Here is a 20,146-nt window from a genome sequence, read left to right on the forward strand (position 1 = left end):
CAGCCAAAACTAACTGGGTTCACGGGTTACTGGCATAGAATGTTTTTACCAAATTTGAACAAAATCGTACAAAAAAATAATTTTTGCAACATACTTCTGGATTTTTGCCCACTGTGAGACGGACAGAAACACCATGAAAAAATATTTTGTATTTAGGTCATTTATGACCCAAGTAACTCATTTTGAGTGAAATTAAAAAAACTATTTTTTTCTATCTTAATAGCCTTACCATACCTGTGTTGGTATGGTCGGCTAAAAATTAAGTCGGCCTCTGTATCTCACAAATTATCAGCTAATTTCAAAATCTAAAAATACTATCAGATAACCCTAATAAAGTGGCTATGAGAATGTGCAATTGGTTTTTTGATTTTCGAAAAAGTAACGACAGGAAAAAAAATCCGTTTTTTCCAAAAAACACAACAATCCTTGAAATTTTTATTATAACTTTTTTGATGGCATCTTGGTGAACATCTCAAGGCGCAACTTTGCCCCAATTTAACCATCTTCGTATCTATTACGGTTACCGAGATACCAGTGCTCGTACCTCGAATTTGTAGCACCCTATAGCAGGATTTCTCGATCGGCGTAAGCGTAATTGGTAAAAAAACATCCTCTGGCCGTATCGGATTAAATAAAATGTCAATCGGTGCAAAGCAAACGGGCACAATCTCGTCGCGAACGCGGAAAATCGTCCGAATAGCAGCCGACGATGGACGGGTCCGATTTTAGTCCGATCGGAATGAGGAACAATGAACCTAGATCGATGACAATTATCGACGAATCGTGGCATCAGCTGTACTAGTGCTTGCAATTTGCGGGACTCAATTCCCGTGGGATCTCCGTATAAAGGGGATTCCGCGATAATATAAATACCCCCATTTTTTAAAATATTAAATACCACAACCACAAATTAACTATAACAGATGCGAAAGAACACCGAATTCCGCGTTCAGGTTTCTGTGACCTTCAGAAAGAGTTCATAGACAATCCGCATCAATGTATAGTTTGGGTTATTATTTGTTTGGGTGAAAATAATCTGCACCAATATGTTATCGAGGCATATAATATCACAGTAATTTAATAGATTACTCGTCATATTATATCAGTTCGTAGGAGATTAGGAAAAAAAAGATATTTATAGTATAAAAAATTAATTTATTTAACAAAATTTAATTAAAGATGTGACAAAATAGTTACTTTTCTATTGGTTCTATCGGACTTTTTTCGACTATATAGGTAAATCTTTATTTGTAAACTTTAATGCATAAAATATTTTCAATCTAATAAATAATTTAATGATGTAAATAAGAGGAAATTTCTCACATGGTTGGTCAAATTCTATAGTTTTCATTATATCAAACAGCCTCTGAATGTTTTCTTCAGTGCAAAACTCATCAAAATTTAATATAAATAATTTTTCCAGCCTGTAAATAAAATGAACAAATTTTTCCACTTTCATGATCAAAGGCTTTTAAATGGGTAAATAATTTCGAGTTATCCAGAGATTCGGATTCTTTTTATATTTAGACGAATATCACATTGATGTATTTGAAGACCCTTTTTAATGATGTAGTCAAACATAATTAAAGGCATTTTGAGTTGAAAACTTGTTTGATATAATGAAAACTATAGAATTTGACCACCCATGTGAGAAATTTCCTCTTATTTACATAATTAAATGATTTATTAGATTGAAAATATTTGATGTATTAAAGTTTACAAATAAAGATTTATATAGTCGAAAAAAGTCCGACAGAACCAATAGAAAGGTAACTATTTTGTCACATTGTTAATTAAATTTTGTTAAATAAATTAATTTTTTATACTATAAATATCTTATTTTTCCTTATAAATAAACACATTTGTATCCCATTTTAAATAAGATATACAAATTACCAAAACTTAGAAATAACAGTTCAAAAGGTCAACAAAAATCCTACACGCGTTTTTAAAAAGAAACATATAACCACGCACTAACTTCCGGACTAAACGACTGGTGTATTTACACCACTCAATAGGCGTGTCGGGTTTGCCGAACGGTTTCCGATGCAGTCGCTTTCTTTCGCATCTGTTATAGGTAATTTGTGCCACAACTATAAACTTAAACCTATATTATGTATTAATGATTTTAAATATCGAAATATTGTTCTCTTTTGAACATCAATCGTAAATAAATATGTTCTCCAACACAACTTAAAATAGTGACCAGATGTCCGTCACTAAAGGCGGAATTACATTACTATCACGTGTCACGTGAGTTCACGTGAACACACATGAGCAGTAAATTTGATGAGACCGATGTTTTGCATTTATTTTATTGATCAACACATCAAGGGTGAACACATTATCACAGACATTATTGTCACTTGCGGGATTCATGTGAAATCACGTGATATTGCGAGTTGTTTCGCGCTCAAATATTCTGTTTTAACATCAATTTCGTGAGGCGTGAAAACGTGAGGGTTGGAAAATGGAAGAAATTCTAATTGAAAAAGTGCGTTTACACGAGGTGCTTTACGATAACCGATCAACAAATTACTCTCTTTTCAAATTAATGTCATGAAGCCATTGCCTAGTTTTAATATTATCAGCAACCACAAGTAAACCACATGCGTTTTCTAAATCTTCTTCAAACTCAGAAGATGAAGATGAACTATTTATTTGATTCATTATTACGTTAAGTATAGGACCTAAGTTGTTAAACTTGAGAAGAACGCTGAACGAACGAGAAATGGCTTTCGGTTCATAATTAAATGCGCATAATATGAAAGAACGACGTGATACTAATGTGTTTCCTTTAAACCACACGTGAACTCACTTTTACTGTGATAGCATGTAAACTCACGTGACGTGACAGTAATGTAATTCCGCCTTAACTCTAATATTGTCCGTTCAAAAGTCCATCGACTGAATTCAATCAATTCAAAATTATGTTACCTTAGAAAAAAATAACAAGTGAAAGCAAAATGATACTAAAATATATACAGGGTCCAGCAACAGTACGTCGGGCATCTGTAGCTCCTAGAATAAAAAACTTGGGAATTTTGTTTAAGTGCAACCCTAAAGTATATACAACGATGTATTTCAAATATAATTTGTAAATATTTTATCTTCTAGAAGGTGGCTAAAAAAACAAAAAGCAAAAAAGTGAGTGGATTGGAATGATTTTTTTTAAATGGAACGCCCTGTATATTGCAGCATTTTTGGATTTTTGGATATTTATAGCAAAGTAAGTACAAATCATCTAAAGTAAATACCTAATATAGTTTTGATTTCAGGGCAGTTCTTGTATTTGTAATAATTTTTTTTGAGGAAGGTTAAAAATATATTTTTTTTATTTATTTATTAAATCTCTGATACCTATTATCGAAATATATTTACTCATGTCTTAGGATTATCTTAAGTGATCTGACAGGAAGCCAAAAATGCAATAATATACAGATACACAAAATCATCCCGATCCACTCACACTTTTTTGAGCCATCCTATAGAAGTTAAAATATTTTCCTGAAATACATCCTCGTGTATACCTTATGGTTTGAATTTAATCAAAAATAGGTTTTCAGCAATTTTCATAGGAAGATATTTCCTACTTTAACGTACAGGGTGGTCAAAATTAGTATGTTTTAACAAAGAAAATCTATTTGCTGACTAGACAGAGCAAAACGGGCCATAGATGTCACTAACTCGATTTCTGAGACACGTTTAATAGCATAAACCGCTTGATATTTTCACTGCCAGCTGAGATACGGGGTCTTTTCGAATTTTTGACCATTTTGAAAATTGCCTATATTTTTTTTATTTCGGGGAATAATAAAATTTTGTAAAAACGTTCTTAAGGCACTTTTTTAGGCACAATCCAGTGGCGTAGTCAGTTTTTTTTCTACAGCTACTTGCTCTTTTTGTCAGAAATAATAAAAAATATAATTTTTTAACATCCCCTTGTTGAATACACAACAAACATCTTTTGCACACAGAGTTACAGCTATTTATTAGGTGAACTGGTGTAATAAATCCAAAAGCTTGCCTAGTAGCCTCCTGCAATTCTTCTCTCGTCCTAATGGTTCTTCACTTATAATAATAATAATAATAATATGCTTTATTGTCCAACAGATTACAAAAAATCCAATTACTAGACAACATGAACTGAAGTAGAGTAAATTAAATAAACTTATATTAACTACAGAGTAAATTGAATAAACCTATATTACCTACAGAGTAAATTAAATTAAATTAAATAAACTTATTACGCAACAGAGTAAATCAAATAAACCTATATTAACCAACTTAAAAAAAAATCCCTACCGATGAACCTCAAGATTTCCAACCCTCAGCGCTCTTTTAAGTGAGTCTAACGAACAATTATGCAGGTCTATAGTAATATTGTTATAATTTGCTAAGTTGTTCCATAGAAAGCAAGAACGGTATATGGGCGCTTTCTGCTGCAGATTTGATGTCGCCAACGGCTGATAAAATTCACGACACTGTCGAGTATTTGCAAGCGGGACCGCAAAGTTTACTTTGTTTAACAACTGAGTACACTCTATCAAGTTGTTGCACAGTTTAAAGATAAAACATAAGTTATTTTGTATTCTGCACCTCTCAAGAGGTAATATATTATAACTGTTCAACATATCCAGCTGATCAAACCCATGCGGGGGTACTGTCCGTAAGTTCTAAAATGTGATAATTTCAAGAACCTACGCTGTACTTTCTCCAAACGGTCAATTGAATAGCGTAAAATGGAGACCAGATGACACTGGCATATTGCAGCCTGGATTTGACCATAGAATTGTACAGGGTGAGAAGGCTTGAGGGCTGCTTAAAATGCAATGTTGTTCGACTGATAAACCCTAACAGTCTCAGTGCCGATTGCACGATCATATCAATGTGTGGGTTAAAAGACAACTTTTTATCTATTAATACACCAAGATCCATAACCGATTTACAGTCCTCCAATACATCACCGTCTAGTACGTAATCAAATGTAAATTCATTTCTTTTGTGCGATATAGTTATTTTTTTGCATTTGTTATTATTTAGAATATTTAGCGGTAATCGGTTTACCTTACACCAATCAGATAAACGATCTAAATCCATCTGGAGGGCTTTACAATCATTTATTGTACGTATGGACCTATAAACTTTTAAATCGTCTGCAAATAGTAGTATGGAACTTTCCAGAGAATCGCAGATGTCGTTAATGAAGATTGAAAAGATCAAAGGGGCCAAGTTAGAACCTTGTGGCGCATCACTGGATGCAGTGAATTCATCGGACCTGTATCCGCTATACTCTACATAATGGCGCCGATTTGTTAGATATGAAATGAAAAAGAAAACCAGGTCATTCGAAAATCCCAAGCGAGACATTTTGCAAGCTACAATACTAAAGTCAAACGCTTTAGAAAAGTCCGTGTATATACAGTCCAACTGCTCGCCCTGCTTTATTGTTTCGTAAGCATCCTCCATGAGACAGGCCAAATTAGTGACAGTTGACCGTCGTGCAAAGAAGCCATGTTGTTGCGGATTTATTATTTTTTTTATCTGAGAGAACAAATTAGCATGCAGGCACGACTCAAATGTTCTGGCTAAACTTGAGGATATAGCCACTGGTCTATAATTCTCTATTTCACTGGTACTACCTTTTTTATGAATAGGCGACACTCGAGCTAGCTTCCAAGCGTTAGGAAATGTCTTTGTTTTAAGCGACAAATTAAATATATAAGCAAGAGGAGTCGCTAGTGCTCCTGCGCAATCGCGTAATAAAAATGATGGAATCTGATCGTGTCCAGCTAACAATTTGTTCTTTTGAGATCTTAGCGCACCAAGAATTTCTGTTTCACTAAGGCTATTTACTGCAATGTTGTTCGATGAGTGTTCTTCTATAAATGTATCTTTATCAATCTTACGGGACTGAGTGAACGCGCTCTCAAAACATCGCGCAAAAGACCGCACTATTTCATTGGCAGACCTAAGTTCCACACCACTGTAGGTCATAGATCCCGGTATCTATAAGGTCTCTTAATTTCCGAAAGTCCAAAGGGGTTAAATCACAGGACCTAGCAGGTCAAGATGTCGGGCCCTTTGTTCCAATCCAATTCTCTCTAAATTCTCCATTTAACAGTTCAGTTGTAACCCTGGCGTTTTATTTGTAATTGGTAATACTAATTACAATTTTCAAAATGGTAAAAAATTAAAAAAAAACTTATCTCAGTTGGCAGTGGAAATATCAACAGGCGGTTTATGCCATTAAACGTGTCTCAGAAATCGAGCCCATGACATCTACTTATGTCGGTTTTGCTCTATCTAGACAGAAAATAGGTTTTCTCTGTTAAAACCGAGGTTAATACAGACCATTTTTTTAATATAACATATTCTTACGTAATATTTCTTGTCTCTATGCCAAAGTAGAGTATAGTGTGTCCTACGAAGTCTGTCCAAAGGGAGGATCCCTGGTCCCTGAGAGTGACTATAATTTTTATTCACAAGCAAATTATCAAATTATAAGTAGGTATGATTTTCTGTCATTTTTGAGTCGTTATCGTTGGACAGACTATAGTATATGCATTGTATATTAATTGCATATTGCAATTTTTAGTAAGTGGCTTACCAATCATGCAACATCATACATACCTACATGCAACAAATTCATTAATGAATTTGTACCCAATAAAACATTATTATCCAATTATACTATAATTAAATTTATAATCTAATGTCTTTAACCTAAGCAAAGATTGCATAAAAAGGACCTAAGTGTTGTGGGTCGTAAGCTTATAATTATTTGTGTCGTAGGCAATAATTATTTATAAAATAAAGTTTAAGAGCCTCTCTGATTTTAACCTTACATTTTTATGTCAAAAGAATACAAACCACATACACAAACACGGTATGAAAATAAATAATATTACTGAGATGAACAGTACAAAATACTCAATTATATTATAGTAAATAGTGTCAGATAAACTAAATAAAAATATAGGTATATTTATGAATACCTGACTTGGAGAGCTACTTGAACTAGGACTTCTTTGAATTGTCACTAAAGCCATTTTAAACAAAATCCATGAACACAATGACTGACACAAAGTGTATGAGTTCACATATTTGTAACACGAAGATAATTTTAACTTATTTTCCGCGAATTAATAAATTTTTAAACAAAGTTTGACAACTGTAACCAAACGTCAAGCAAGGAAAATTTGTTCAATACTGGACATTGTTGTCAAATTTTTATCAGATAATCTAAAATAAAAGAATGCTAATGGCAGAGGCTCCATCTCTGTTTCAAGTTCTAAAGCTGTATATGTATGACGTAAAATTTTCTATTATTTTAATATTCATTAGAGATGGGTATCTCAAAAAATAATATCTCCTGAGATCTCCTGTATTAATTTTGATATTTATTATATCTCGCGTGTGCAATTGCAAATGCATAATGAGGCAAACCGAGGCATGTTCAAAATTAACATATTTTACATAATACTACATTTAAAAAATTATACTTTTAAATAAATTATCCATAAAATATATTAACGATATCAATCGATATATTGTTGTCATTCCTAGTTGTGCTCAACTCAAACCTGGCTCAAACTCAAAACTCCCTCACAACTGCTCACCTCACAACCACACAACGACACATCACACAAACTACTGTGACAAACTAGAATTCTGTGACTAGAATTAATTTTTAAAAACTGTTTCTAATTTCTACTTTCTATATCTTATTTTGTTTTTCTCAGATGTTTTCATATAGATATATAGACATCATATAGTTTTCTCAGAGCTAGTCAGACATTTCTATATTTACTTGATTACTTCAAAAATCATTTCTTGAATAAAAAAGTATATTTATTGAAAAATAACTCCCACGGTTTATCTAGTAACTTCGTCTGAGGTAATTTCCGTGTAAATGTAATTTCAATTTGTTGTAAGTGAGTACATAAAAGGGAAAAGGATAATTTTAAAATGAGTAAAATTTTTACTCCAACAAACCAAATTAGGTTAACTAATGTTGCTGTTGTTCGAATGAAAAAAGCAGGAAAACGCTTTGAAATTGCCTGTTATAGAAATAAAGTTGTGTCATGGCGAAATCTAGTGTAAGTACAGAACTGAAACATTTGTTGCAATATTATTAAAACTTATTATTTAGGGAAAAAGATATAGATGAAGTTCTACAAACCCATACAGTATTTACAAATGTTTCCAAAGGCCAAGTTGCAAAAAAGGAAGATCTGATTAAAGCTTTCAACAGTAACAACCAGACAGAAATATGTAAGGAAATTTTAGCTAAAGGTGAGCTTCAGGTGTCTGATAAGGAAAGGCAGAGTCAAATTGATCAATTATTTAAAGACATAGCCACCACAGTAGCTAATAAATGTCTTAATCCTGAACTTAAAAGGCCGTATCCAGTAACAATTATTGAAAAAGCTATGAAAGATGCCCATTATTCTGTTAAACCTAATCAAAGTACGAAAGTTCAAGCAATGGCAGTTATAAAGCTTTTAAAGGAATCAAATTCAATACCAATCGAAAGAGCAAAAATGAGATTAAAAATTAATTTCAAGGGTAGAGATGCCAAAAAATTAAGAGAAAAACTTGCAAAAATGGAGAGCGTTGAAATAGAAAATGAGGAAAAAGATGAAGATCAGATTACAATTGTATTTCTGGTTGACCCTGGCCAATTTAAAGAAATAGATAATTTAGGTAAAGCGGAAAGTAAAGGTGGAGTCTTTTTAGAAGTCCTTTCTTATAAAGAGATGATACAGGGGGATGAATATTTTTAAAAAAAATATTGTAATGTGCATAATGTTAAATTAATAATGTTAATTTGTTTATATTAAATTATTAAATATTTTTAAAGATGAATTTGTGATTGTTGAAACTAATTTAAGTAATAATAACCCAAGAAATATATGTATCTGAAAAAAAATAAAAGGTAAACATAAACTATCCAGTTATATTTCATTAAACAACAAAAAATTATAAAATATCTTCTTATCTTGCAAGTATCTCTGAAAGCTTATTTCTGTATATATTATGGAACACCATTATTTACACAATAAATATTCGTTTCATATGAAACAATTGTTAGAATTGCACTAAATGTAACACCCTAAAAGTAAAATTATATTTATGTTAGATCAAAATGCATTGGTTGAATCCTTATGAGCAGTCTCTTGTAACAACATTTGAACACTCCTGCATATTTACAAAAAAACATATAGTCTATATATGTATTTATACAAAACATTTACTGTGGTTGGACTTTTTCATCTGGTTTTGGAATATAAATACTCTCAGTCCTTTGGTCATGTTTAGCTGCTATTCTAGATACCGTCAGTAAAAAGTCTGATAGTCTATTTAAATAAACTAATGCCTCTTTGTCTAACTTCTCATTTCTAACCAAAGGGCAAACAACTCTTTCAGTTCTACGACAAATTGATCTGGCAACGTGGAGTGATGCACTTGCTACACCACCACCCTATAAATTATAATATACCTACTATAACATTTCTATAAAGAAAACAAGAATAAAATACTCACTGGTATAATATACTGCTCAGCTGGCGGCAATTGCTTTGAATATTCATGTATCCAATCTTCTAATTCTTTTGTATAAATTGGAGGTATGCTCATTTTGTTATTTCTTGATATAGCTGTACTTATATCAATAATAGTAGTTTGAATTCTTTTTAATTTATCTGTATATTCATGCTCAGCTTCATTTCCATGTTCTCTTGCTAATCTAAAGTTAAATATTAATAATTAAGTGTTTTTTATTTCTAGTCTATTCCATAAAATAATTAACTAGAAAGAAGTGTCAACTCTGTGTTAAATCGTGGAAACACGATACGCCACCGAAAGCCTTCATTGTCGTCTGGAGAACTAATTTTCCAATTGACAGGTTGACATGATAAGGACATGATGGCTTCAATTTCATTTCCGTTTCCGGTTATTCAATGGCGGGCCCTCTTTCAGTTCAAATGTATTTTGTATTTTTCTTTTCATAAATAAAACCAAAAATAATTTATTCACATATATTTATTTGAAATATGGAACAACGTGACTAAATAAATATAAAAATATAGAGGATTGTATTGCTTCAATACCAATTAGTTAATTATATGCACTTTTAACGTAAATAATTAGTTAAGGTATAAGCATGACTTACAGTAATTTGTAAATAAACACACGTATTCGCAGACTTCAAGGACAGAAAACGGACACAGGAACATGAAAACGGGAGGCTTATACAAAAACCTGAAAACAGAAAAACAAATTTTTTTATACTAAAATTAACAATGTAAAAATATCAATAGGTATAAAATATAAATATACTGTTTAAAAAAGCGTCCATTATTCCCAAAGAGACCTGGCTTATAAATCAAAAAGAAGCAAAAAGAGACTTTTAGTCGAATAACATAATCAGATTCATCAGTCCGATTTATTGCATTATTGACAATAAATGCTAAATGTTGGCTATAGTTAAAAATGATCTTACCTTGCTGTAAATTGTTTCCATTTTCAAAAAAATCGCCGATCAAAGAGATTATAACACCATTTTCTTGCATCTAAAAAATGTAAAAACCGTGTTTATTTACTACCTATTTTTCATATACATGGGACATACCTACTACTGCAGAAACGTCATTTTCTCCGGGATTCTTCATGTAATATATATTTTATATACTTTATTACCTTTATATTTATAAATTTCAGCCGAAATATTAAATTGAACTTCCAAAACGAAACTAAACGGAATGAATTAATATGGCGTCGAATATTTTCTAATTGTTCTAGAACAAATCTGAAGTTGTCTCTGAAACTGAATTCTGTCAATTCTAAACACTGTGAAGTTAGACAATAGTTAGACAGAAACATTGCTGTCCTTGTCTCGGCGGCCATACTTGTCGTGAGGAGAATGACAGGAATGACACTAATGACTGTTTCCAATTTTCCTATTTCACTGTCACCCCCCTGGTCTATTCTAGTCATATGACTTAGACAACTAACCCTATATAACTCAGCAACTCTTCAGTAGCCCCTATTGCATGAAATATTTCGTGATCTTTTGGCAAAACATCCCCTGTAATGGTTTTAGAGCTTCCATTATCACCTTGCCTGCTAAATGTTTCTATAACTTTACTTTCTTTAATTGCTCCCGTATCAGTTTTTGTCGCGCTTCCTAATCTATAAAACGTAAAATTTTAAAAACATTACCTTTGGTAATGAAGATTAAACTATACTCTTTCTCACTACAGTAATGACGAATTTGATTAAAGGACGCTCTTCTTAAAATGTTTCTCAAAACCATTTTTTTTTTTAAGTTATTATCTTTAACCTAAATTTTCATGATATAAACTTTAAAATTCAAAAATCGAAGTACCAAAACAAAACTGTCAATATCAGTTGAAAAAATTTGGACCATAGATAAAGATAAAATATTTAGACCACAGGCTGATACACAGGGTTGTTAAGTAGTTTATGAAGCAAAAAATTACGTCAAAAACTAAGCGTAGTTTATTGTATTTTATTTAACTACGTTTTAAAATTTTAAAAACTCCCTTCAAAAACTACATAAAAACTACATTAAAAACTACGGTAAAGGTGTGGATTCGGTGGCTGACCTTGAAGCCCATATTTGCTGCATTTGATCATCGATACTACGCAAGCGCACATCGTCGATGTTGCCAAATTGTAGTTTATTTTCGAATTATTTGCAGTTAAAAAATTTTTTTTTGAGTATATCAATAATAATACAAATTCTATAATTAATTTTATAATTTCAGATTTATCTTGATATCCAAAATTAAGGTAAGAAGGATAATGAAGATTGTGGAATGAAAGTATTATGAATATATAAAATTGTAATAATAATAACATTTATTTATATATTTACATTAGAATTAAAAATTATCATGTACGGATTTTTTCTTAATGGTTTTAAACTTATTAGAATTATTTTATTTCTTTCAAGTTATTTAATTTCTAGTTATTTACAGGCAACAATAGTTTTGATTATATACGTATTGATGTTTTGAAATACTACCATGACGAGTCTTATAAGACAATACACGTCAATGGGAGATAGAGGTAACATTTTACCTATAATGTTACTAATATAATATACTTTGATTATAATGTTTGTATCATAATTTCTTAAAAATATCAAGTTAGTGGATTAATAGCAATCATAGATAAAAGACTTATACTATTAAATAGATAGGCAACTTATAATACATTTCAATTTTATTATACAAGGGCGCCTCTGGTAGTCGGAGGAAGAACTACTAATGGAAGAGAGGGGTGCGGGGAAGGGGGGTTGTTTTAGTTAATTTAAAATAAATTTAGACATACATGTAAGAACACTTTGTGTGCTTTTAATTAGGTCGAACATATTATAAACGATAAATCAACTTAATTAAAAGCATACAAAGTGTTCTTATATGTCGGATATTAATTTAAAAATATATTAAAAAGACTAGAAATAGTATATATTAAGTTGTTACAGTTATAATTTAATCTTTGGCGGTTTTCAGCAAATAGCAGGCAGTTTTACATAATTTTCCTCCCTTTGAAGTGAATTGGAAACGGCTATATAATTTTGGTGTAGGCAAGATTCCCAGTTTGTTTCCGTTTGAGACCTGAAATAATAAAAACAAATTAAATTAGATGTAATCATCTGCTGAACATGCTAATATAACACAACGCGCGTCCTTAATTCCTTACATGCAAAAAATTTAAATAACTGCTCAGCAAGTAGCATTTATTAGCAGTACTAATTTAAAAAAATCTATAACTGTAAGTAGATATGTTTAATTTACTTACCATTGTATCCTTCGGAAACCAGGTGTACAACAATTAAACTCCATGATAAAAAATAATTAAGAGTCTATACAAAACACAAATTGTCCCACCATTTTTAAAAAACATTGTCTAAAAAACAGAATACTGGCAAAAACTCTGAAGGAATTTAATTTTACAATAATTCGACAAATCAAAACGAAATCAAACCGTAAAATCACAACAAAAGCGTCTCTGAGTGACAGTTAAAAATCAAATTTTATTATTGTCAGATATTGACATTTGCATTGTTAATATTGACAGTTTTAATATTTTGCGCCTCTGCATCTTGGAGGAAAAACTATTTTTAATGAACCGTCATTTCCATTTAAGTTTCCCAGCCATGATAGCAATTTTAGACATATATTTTATCGAAGAGTGTGTTGATAAGACTAAAATAAGCTTTATGTTTTATCTTTTTCTCTTTAGAAGGGAGATGGTTTGTGTCGTAGAATTCATTACAGTATTTAATATCGTGTACTTTGATATTCTTTTCTTAATTTACTGTAATTTCTTGTATCCTATAATGCCAAATCTTGACAATATGGTGAAGGTTGAGTTTTGATCTTAGTTTTATACCTGTGTTTATACAAGACCAACTTAAGATTAGTTTGTGATTTATATTAAGATCTTTCTTATAATATTTGTTATGTCTTAATCTTAATACTATATTATGCTTTGTCTGGAAAATAAATGTTAAAATATCTTAATTTTGCATATCCTATATTCCATCCTTCCATTAGGAAAAATATGGTTTATAAATCATATTATGCTAAGAAAATTACATAAATTAGGTGTAAAAATAGAGAAATCTTAAGGTAGCAGAAAAATTAATGCAATATATGTATAAGCAGAATTAAACAAGGTAACTGTAAATGTTGCTGAAGCTGATTCTACAATTTTAATTACGGAGGCTAAAATGCCTTTTAAGGCCTCCGTAGTTTTGATGGAATGTTAAAAAAAACCTAATATGAACATGACATGGAGCTACAGCCGGACAGCATTTAAAAATTAAAAAAAAAAAAAACTTGGACACATCCCTTTTAATTTCCCGAATTTTTAATAAAGTACTTTTTAAACGTAGCCTAATAATCTAGAGCAATTAGATTAATTATATTAATCTAGAGTTTTATTTCTATTTAATTTTATTGACTATGAAAATACATAATAAGCGTTCACGTTTCACGTGTTGTGCGAAATATTAAAATAATAATATAAATAATATACCGGCGTACTATGATTGAAAAAAAATAGTGTCAGCGATGACTATGAAATGAAGATCGCTGTCATTTTAAATGGAAAATGTCCTCAATCGTCATTTCCCAGCCAACTGGATGCCGTTTTTCGATCATACGGTATATATTGACAAAAAAAAAACACTGAAAAGCACATTTGTTTTCTACTGAAAATAATTCCAAAATAACTTGCAATCTGGCAACATCGAAGATGTGCGCATGCGTAGTGTCTGTGACTATATGCAGCAAAAACTCGTTTCAAGGTCAGCCACCGGATCCACACCATTTTACCAAAACTACCTACAAAAGTATAGTAAAACATAAACAATTTAGATTTTAAACAAAAATCAAGCCAAATTCTTAAAGTTATACCACGGTTATACCGTATGATCGCATAAAAACGGCGTCAACGATGGCTATAAAATGAAAATCGCTGTCATTTTATATGTAAAATTATATAGGAAATGTCATCGATCGTCATTTCCAAGCCAACTGGACGCCGTTTTTTTTTCGATCATACGGTATTATATTTGGGTAAAGGTGTGGATCCGGTGGCTGACCTTGAAGCCCATATTTGCTGCTTTTGATCATCGATACTACGCAAGCGCACATCGTCGATGTTGCCAAATTGCAGTTTATTTTCGAATTATTTGCAGTTGAAATTTTTTTTTTGCGTGTTAATCAATAATAATACAAATTCTATAATTAATTTTATAATTTCAGATTTATCTTGATATCCAAAATTAAGGTAAGAAGAATAATGAAGATTGTGAAATGAAAGTATTATGAATATATAAAATTGTAATAATAATAACATTTATTTATATATTTACATTAGAATTAAAATTTATCATTTACGGATTTTTTCTTAATGGTTTTAAACTTATTAGAATTATTTTATTTCTTTTCATTAAAAGTTATTTAATTTCTAGTTATTTACAGGCAACAATAGTTTTGATTATATGTATTGATGTTTTGAAGTACTACCATGACGGGTCTTATTATAGAACAATAAACGTCAATCGGAGATAGAGGTAACATTTTACCTATTATATAATGTTAGTAATATAATATACTTTGATTATAATTAATGTTTTCATTATAATTTCTTAAAAATATCAAGTTAGTGGATTTTATCGAAGAGTGTGTTGATAAGCAGTGTGTTGATAAGCAGCGGGCCCGGGCCCCCCTAAAGTCTGTGAATTGTGTAAAATATTAGGCTTTTGTGTTAAAAATGGCGCCCTAAAAAACCATATTCTACATTTTCATTTTGGGCCCCCCCTAAAATAAATTCCTGTATCCGCCCCTGTTGATAAGACTAAAATAAGCTTTATGTTTTATCTTTTTCTTTTTAGAAGGGAGATGGTTTGTATCGTAGAATACATTACAGTATTTAATATCGTGTACTTTAATATTCTTTTCTTAATTTACTGTAATTTCTTGTTTCCTATAATGCCAAATCTTGACAATATGGTGAAGGTTGAGTTTTGATCTTATTAGATTTATAAGAATAATAATAATAATAGAAATACAAGACTAAATTAAGACTTAGTTTGTGATTTATATTAAGATCTTTCTTATAATATTTGTTATGTCTTCATCTTAATACTATATTATGCTTGGTCTGGAAAATAAATGTTAAAATATCTTAATTTTGCATATCCTATTCATCCTTCATCCAAAATATGGTTTATAAATCATATATGCTAAGAAAATCACATAAATTAGGTGTAAAAATAGAGAAATCTTAATGTAGCAGAAAAATTAATGCAATATATGTATAAGCAGAATTAAACAAGGTAACTGTTAATGTTGCTGAAGCTGATTCTACAATTTTAATTACGGAGGCTAAAAGGCCCTTTAAGGCCTCCGTAGTTTTGATGGAATGTTAAAAAAATCTATTATGAACATGACATGGAGCTATAGCATTTAAAAATTAAAAAAAAAGAAAAAACTTGGACACATCCCTTTTAATTTCCCGAATTTTTAATAAAGCACTTTTTAAACGTAGCATAATAATCTAGATAGGAATCTACAGTTTTATTTCTATATAATTTTATTGACTATAAAAATACGTAATAAGCGTTCACGTGTTGTGCGAAATATTAAAATAATATACCGCATAATATGATAGCGTCAGCAATGACTATGAAATGAAGATTGCTGTCATTTTATGAAAATGTCCTCAATCGTCATTTCCCAGCCAACTGGACCCCGTTTTTTCGATCATACGGTATATATTGACAAAAAAACACTGAAAAGCACATATTTGTTTTCTACTGAAAATAATTCCAAAATAACTCGCAATCTGGCAACGTCGAAGATGTGCGCATGCGTAGTGTCAGTGACTATATGCAGCAAAAACTCGTTTCAAGGTCAGCCACCGGATCCACACCATTACCATAGATAAAAGAAAATAATCTTCTATTAAGATAGATATGAAACTTAATAGTAAAATTTTGGGTCAAAGCGCCCCGCCGTGTTCTTAGTAGAGACTACGATTAACCCAGCGCCTTCGCCTTTTCTGCTGTAAATATTTTTTATGTTTATATTTGATTTCAAAGGATTTAGTTTTAAAGTTACACTGATATATTAGTATATCAGAGTAACTTTAATAAAACATAAGAATATATATATTTTACAGTTTATTAAATATAAATTTTGACTACAAGGTAGAAAGTAAATCACAATATTTGATGAAACTTATAAGTATACCATTTTTACAGTTAATAAATAATAAAACTATTTCTGGCTTAGATATTTAAAATTTAGATAGATAGGATATTAAAAAACATACCGGTATTTGCAGACGCAGGCCCAAATTCAATAAAAACCAAAATTTTTCCTGCGAAAATCGGTTTTTTTTCACAGAAAAGGTATTTTTTGATTTATCAGCAGTCATTGTCAAGTTGACAATATACAGGGTGTTTTCTAATTAGTCTAAAAAATTGTGGTGTGATTCCTTATGTGTTTTTAAAACAATTTTTATATAACCATTGGGTCTAAAGTACTTCCTTTCTGATCTACAGGGTGTTAAAAATTAAAAAAAAATCGATATTTTGCTTAAAATAAATGGTACACTACTGCCTTTTTAAAGAAAATATATTTTTTTCTTTCAACAAAATTGATCTTTTGAGTTTTTCTTATCATCAAACGGTTGCCGAGAAAAAAATAAATATACTTATTAAGAGCCCGCCTTAAGCCGTTTTCTAACGATTTTTTATTTTTTAGATTAATTCGGAAACACCCTGTATATGCATATCACAGGCAACCAAATAAACTAGTAACCTTTAAAAATTATTTTCCTACCACTAGTGACATACCGCGTTTTTAGTGAGTACTAAATTATTTTATCAAAATTTCGCCATATAAGTTTCCAGGCAATGCACCATTACCTATATTTGTATAAGTTAAACATCAAAAAAAATACAATTTTATTTTCAATAAAAGTGTATTTTCTATGAAATACAAAGTAACATTAAACACAAAATAAACTATAAATTCTAATTTTTAACTACATAGTATCAAAAATATCACATAATAAGGAACAAATTCATAAAATATAGATTTTTTATTTCTTAAATTGATCAACAAAGTTTTTAGGTTATGTTATCACTGTTGTGGCGGACTTCCAAAGGTAGCAAGGGCCCGCCACAGATTGGTTGGCTCCACGGGAGGAGAGTAGCAACCTTGAATCGCCACCCAGCTGATATCTGTCAATCGGGGAAGAAGAAGGATTATTCTGTGGATAGACATTCGACCTTCAACATTCACGTTTCGCGCCAAGAAACCGAATTCTTATGTTTTGTAATAGTTATTTAGTTTGTAACAATTGATCGAGTTAATTAAATGACTTAATTATTTAGTGTGCCTAATTTGCTACCCGCAACGGCCACATTGGTGACCCCGACGAACGTGTGAGTGCAACAAATTCAGATACGCAATGTCCACCTCCGACACGAACGACTTCCAAACCGACGATCAAGTCGTTATTGCCCGTGTAGGGATTAAAGCACCGGAGTTTTGGCGCACAGAGCCCGAACTATGGTTCCTACGCCTGGAAGCCCAATTCAGGCAAGCCAAAATAACATCTGATGACTGCAAGTTCGATCACACCGTAACAAGTTTAAACAGCGAGGTCCTATTAGAGGTAGCCGACATACTACGAAATCCAACTAGAGGTAGGGCCTACGAAGACCTCAAAACTAGACTGTTAGAGAGATATGGCAGTAGCGCTGATGACAAAATTCACCAGCTTATGGAGATGACCTTGGGCGACCTTAAACCAACACAGCTTCTCCACCGAATGCAAGCTTTGGCCTCAAATAACGTTTCTACGCAGGTTCTAAAGAAACTCTGGTTAGACCGCCTACCACCCCAAGCCCGGGGAGTCATAGCAATCCTGGATGGAGACCTGGAGGAATTGGCCAAGAAAGCTGACAAATATATACAATGTTCTAGTTTTCCTATCATGGCCATGGACGGAAAGCCTGCGTTAAACAACAAAGTAAGTGTGGACGAGAAAACTGACGGGCACTGCTACTATCACAGGAGATTTGGGTCCCAAGCTAAGAAGTGTAGAGCACCATGTACCTTCTCAAAAAACGATCAAGAGGGGGCGCAGTAATCAGACAACCACTGCCCTCCATGCTGCACCACGTCGCCTTTTTCGTCACAGATAAAGCCCTAAAACTGCAGTTCCTTTGTTGACACTGGAGCCGACTTAAGTGTGCTGCCACGCAAAGCATGTTCTGCTTCAAAACCTAGTATGATACGCCTATACTCTGCTACTGGTTCCTGTATTAAAAAACGTTTGGGCAGAAACAGTTGACACTTTGACCTTGGTTTTGGCCAGCCAGTCACTTGGACCTTTGTTGTTGCAGATGTCACCACTGCCATCCTAGGTGCTGACTTCCTCGTACACCATGGTTTCACCGTAGATATGCGAAACAAGCGTCTTGTGAGTCCAACTATACCAAGCAGCATTACGTGTGTGTCTCGACGAGTAAGAGCATTGGAGGTGGGAATATCTACTGCCCACCCTTATGACCGACCAACGGATGCACCAGATGACCCTGGAAGAGTCCAGCACTATATCGACACCCAAGGCCCAACCAGTGTTCTCTCCAAGCCGCGCAGGCTTCCACCAGACCGTCTACAAGCTGCACGGGCCGAATTCAATCAACTTATACAAATGGGCATTGTTCAGCCATCAAAATCTCCATGGGCCAGCCCGCTTCACATGGTCCAAAAGCCAACGGCCAGTGGCGTGCTTATTGGGGATTTCCGTCGGTTGAAATGCAATTACCAAGCCTGATCGCTATCCAGTGCCACATATTATTCAGGACTTTGCAAATCAGCTACATGGAAAGAAAATTTCTCTACCATTGATCTTGTGGCTACATGCATTCCACCAGATCCCAGTCCGCCCAGAAGATGTACAAAAACGGCTGTTATTACACCTTTGGTTTGTACGAATTTCTACGTATGCCCTTTTGGCTTACGTAACGCCGCCCAGACACTTCAGCGGTACCCTCGACCATCTCTTCCGAGGGTGTTCATTTGTATATGCGGTGCATCGACGACATACTGGTAGTCTCGGAGACGGAAGCAGAACACGAGCAGCACTTCTTAGCAGTAGTTCTTCAGATCTTAGAAGCAAATGGACTCCAAATCAACAAAGAAAAGTCCAAATTCCGGATACGAGAGGCAAATTTCTTGGGCGTCACAGTCTCCCAACTGGAGTCAGGGCCTCTGCCAGCTAAAGTCAGTGCTATTCGCAGTTTTCCGCAACCAACAACATACAAACAGCTACGTCGCTTCTTAGGGATGGTTAATTTCTATCGACGCTGGTTACCGAATGCTGCAAAAGAGCTTATGCCACTCACCGAGCTACTTTCCCACCAAAAGAAAAAGCAACAGGACCTCAACTTGACCCCAGCAGCATCAAGTGCCTTCACCAGAGTTAAAGAACTCCTAGCTACTGCTGCCGAGTTGGTTTTTCCAGCACCCCATGCTCAGTTGAGCATGTCAGTCGACGCTTCGGACACCGCGATCGGTGG

At 32.7% G+C, this 20,146-nt stretch overlaps 4 protein-coding genes across 4 annotated transcripts in view; 2 read left to right on the top strand and 2 right to left on the bottom strand.

Annotated features, from left to right (window-relative positions):
* LOC115875528 (protein phosphatase Slingshot) overlaps positions 1 to 7,247 on the bottom strand; it is a 278,168-nt gene extending 270,921 nt beyond the window's left edge. The window contains exon 1 of the mRNA XM_030891010.1: positions 6,999 to 7,247. Coding sequence (XP_030746870.1) covers positions 6,999 to 7,052 — 54 coding nt within the window. The 5' untranslated portion in view covers positions 7,053 to 7,247. The remainder of the gene's footprint in view (positions 1 to 6,998) is intronic.
* A 366-nt stretch (positions 7,248 to 7,613) lies between these two features.
* Positions 7,614 to 8,915, top strand: LOC115875531 (ribosome maturation protein SBDS). The gene is made up of 2 exons (XM_030891017.1): positions 7,614 to 8,102; positions 8,156 to 8,915. The coding sequence occupies exons 1-2, from the start codon at positions 7,972 to 7,974 to the stop codon at positions 8,787 to 8,789; spliced, it is 765 nt and encodes a 254-aa protein (XP_030746877.1). The 5' UTR covers positions 7,614 to 7,971; the 3' UTR covers positions 8,790 to 8,915.
* A 33-nt stretch (positions 8,916 to 8,948) lies between these two features.
* On the bottom strand, positions 8,949 to 11,405 carry LOC115875532 (corrinoid adenosyltransferase-like). Its single transcript, XM_030891018.1, has 5 exons — positions 11,253 to 11,405; positions 11,020 to 11,196; positions 9,550 to 9,751; positions 9,261 to 9,487; positions 8,949 to 9,118 (listed from the first exon to the last, which is right to left on the bottom strand). The coding sequence occupies exons 1-5, from the start codon at positions 11,318 to 11,320 to the stop codon at positions 9,094 to 9,096; spliced, it is 699 nt and encodes a 232-aa protein (XP_030746878.1). The 5' UTR covers positions 11,321 to 11,405; the 3' UTR covers positions 8,949 to 9,093.
* A 6,622-nt stretch (positions 11,406 to 18,027) lies between these two features.
* Positions 18,028 to 18,711, top strand: LOC115875486. The gene has a single exon (XM_030890954.1). The coding sequence runs from the start codon at positions 18,028 to 18,030 to the stop codon at positions 18,709 to 18,711; it is 684 nt and encodes a 227-aa protein (XP_030746814.1).
* The last annotated feature ends 1,435 nt before the right edge of the window (positions 18,712 to 20,146 follow it).

This window comes from Sitophilus oryzae, unplaced genomic scaffold, assembly GCF_002938485.1.
Source record: "Sitophilus oryzae breed Bouriz unplaced genomic scaffold, Soryzae_2.0 scaffold_1389_pilon_pilon, whole genome shotgun sequence".
NCBI lineage: Eukaryota > Metazoa > Arthropoda > Insecta > Coleoptera > Curculionidae > Sitophilus > Sitophilus oryzae.

Bases quoted from the DNA above. Each gene is read 5' to 3' on its own strand.
- LOC115875532 (XM_030891018.1), bottom strand. From the start codon at position 11,320: ATGGTTTTGAGAAACATTTTAAGAAGAGCGTCCTTTAATCAAATTCGT. The intron at 11,197-11,252 runs GTATAGTTTAAT...TACGTTTTATAG, and splicing joins CATTACTGTAGTGAGAAAGA to ATTAGGAAGCGCGACAAAAA. The intron at 9,488-9,549 runs GTGAGTATTTTA...TATAATTTATAG, and splicing joins CTGAGCAGTATATTATACCA to GGTGGTGGTGTAGCAAGTGC.
- LOC115875531 (XM_030891017.1), top strand. From the start codon at position 7,972: ATGAGTAAAATTTTTACTCCAACAAACCAAATTAGGTTAACTAATGTT. The intron at 8,103-8,155 runs GTAAGTACAGAA...CTTATTATTTAG, and splicing joins GTGTCATGGCGAAATCTAGT to GGAAAAAGATATAGATGAAG.
- LOC115875486 (XM_030890954.1), top strand. From the start codon at position 18,028: ATGTCCACCTCCGACACGAACGACTTCCAAACCGACGATCAAGTCGTT.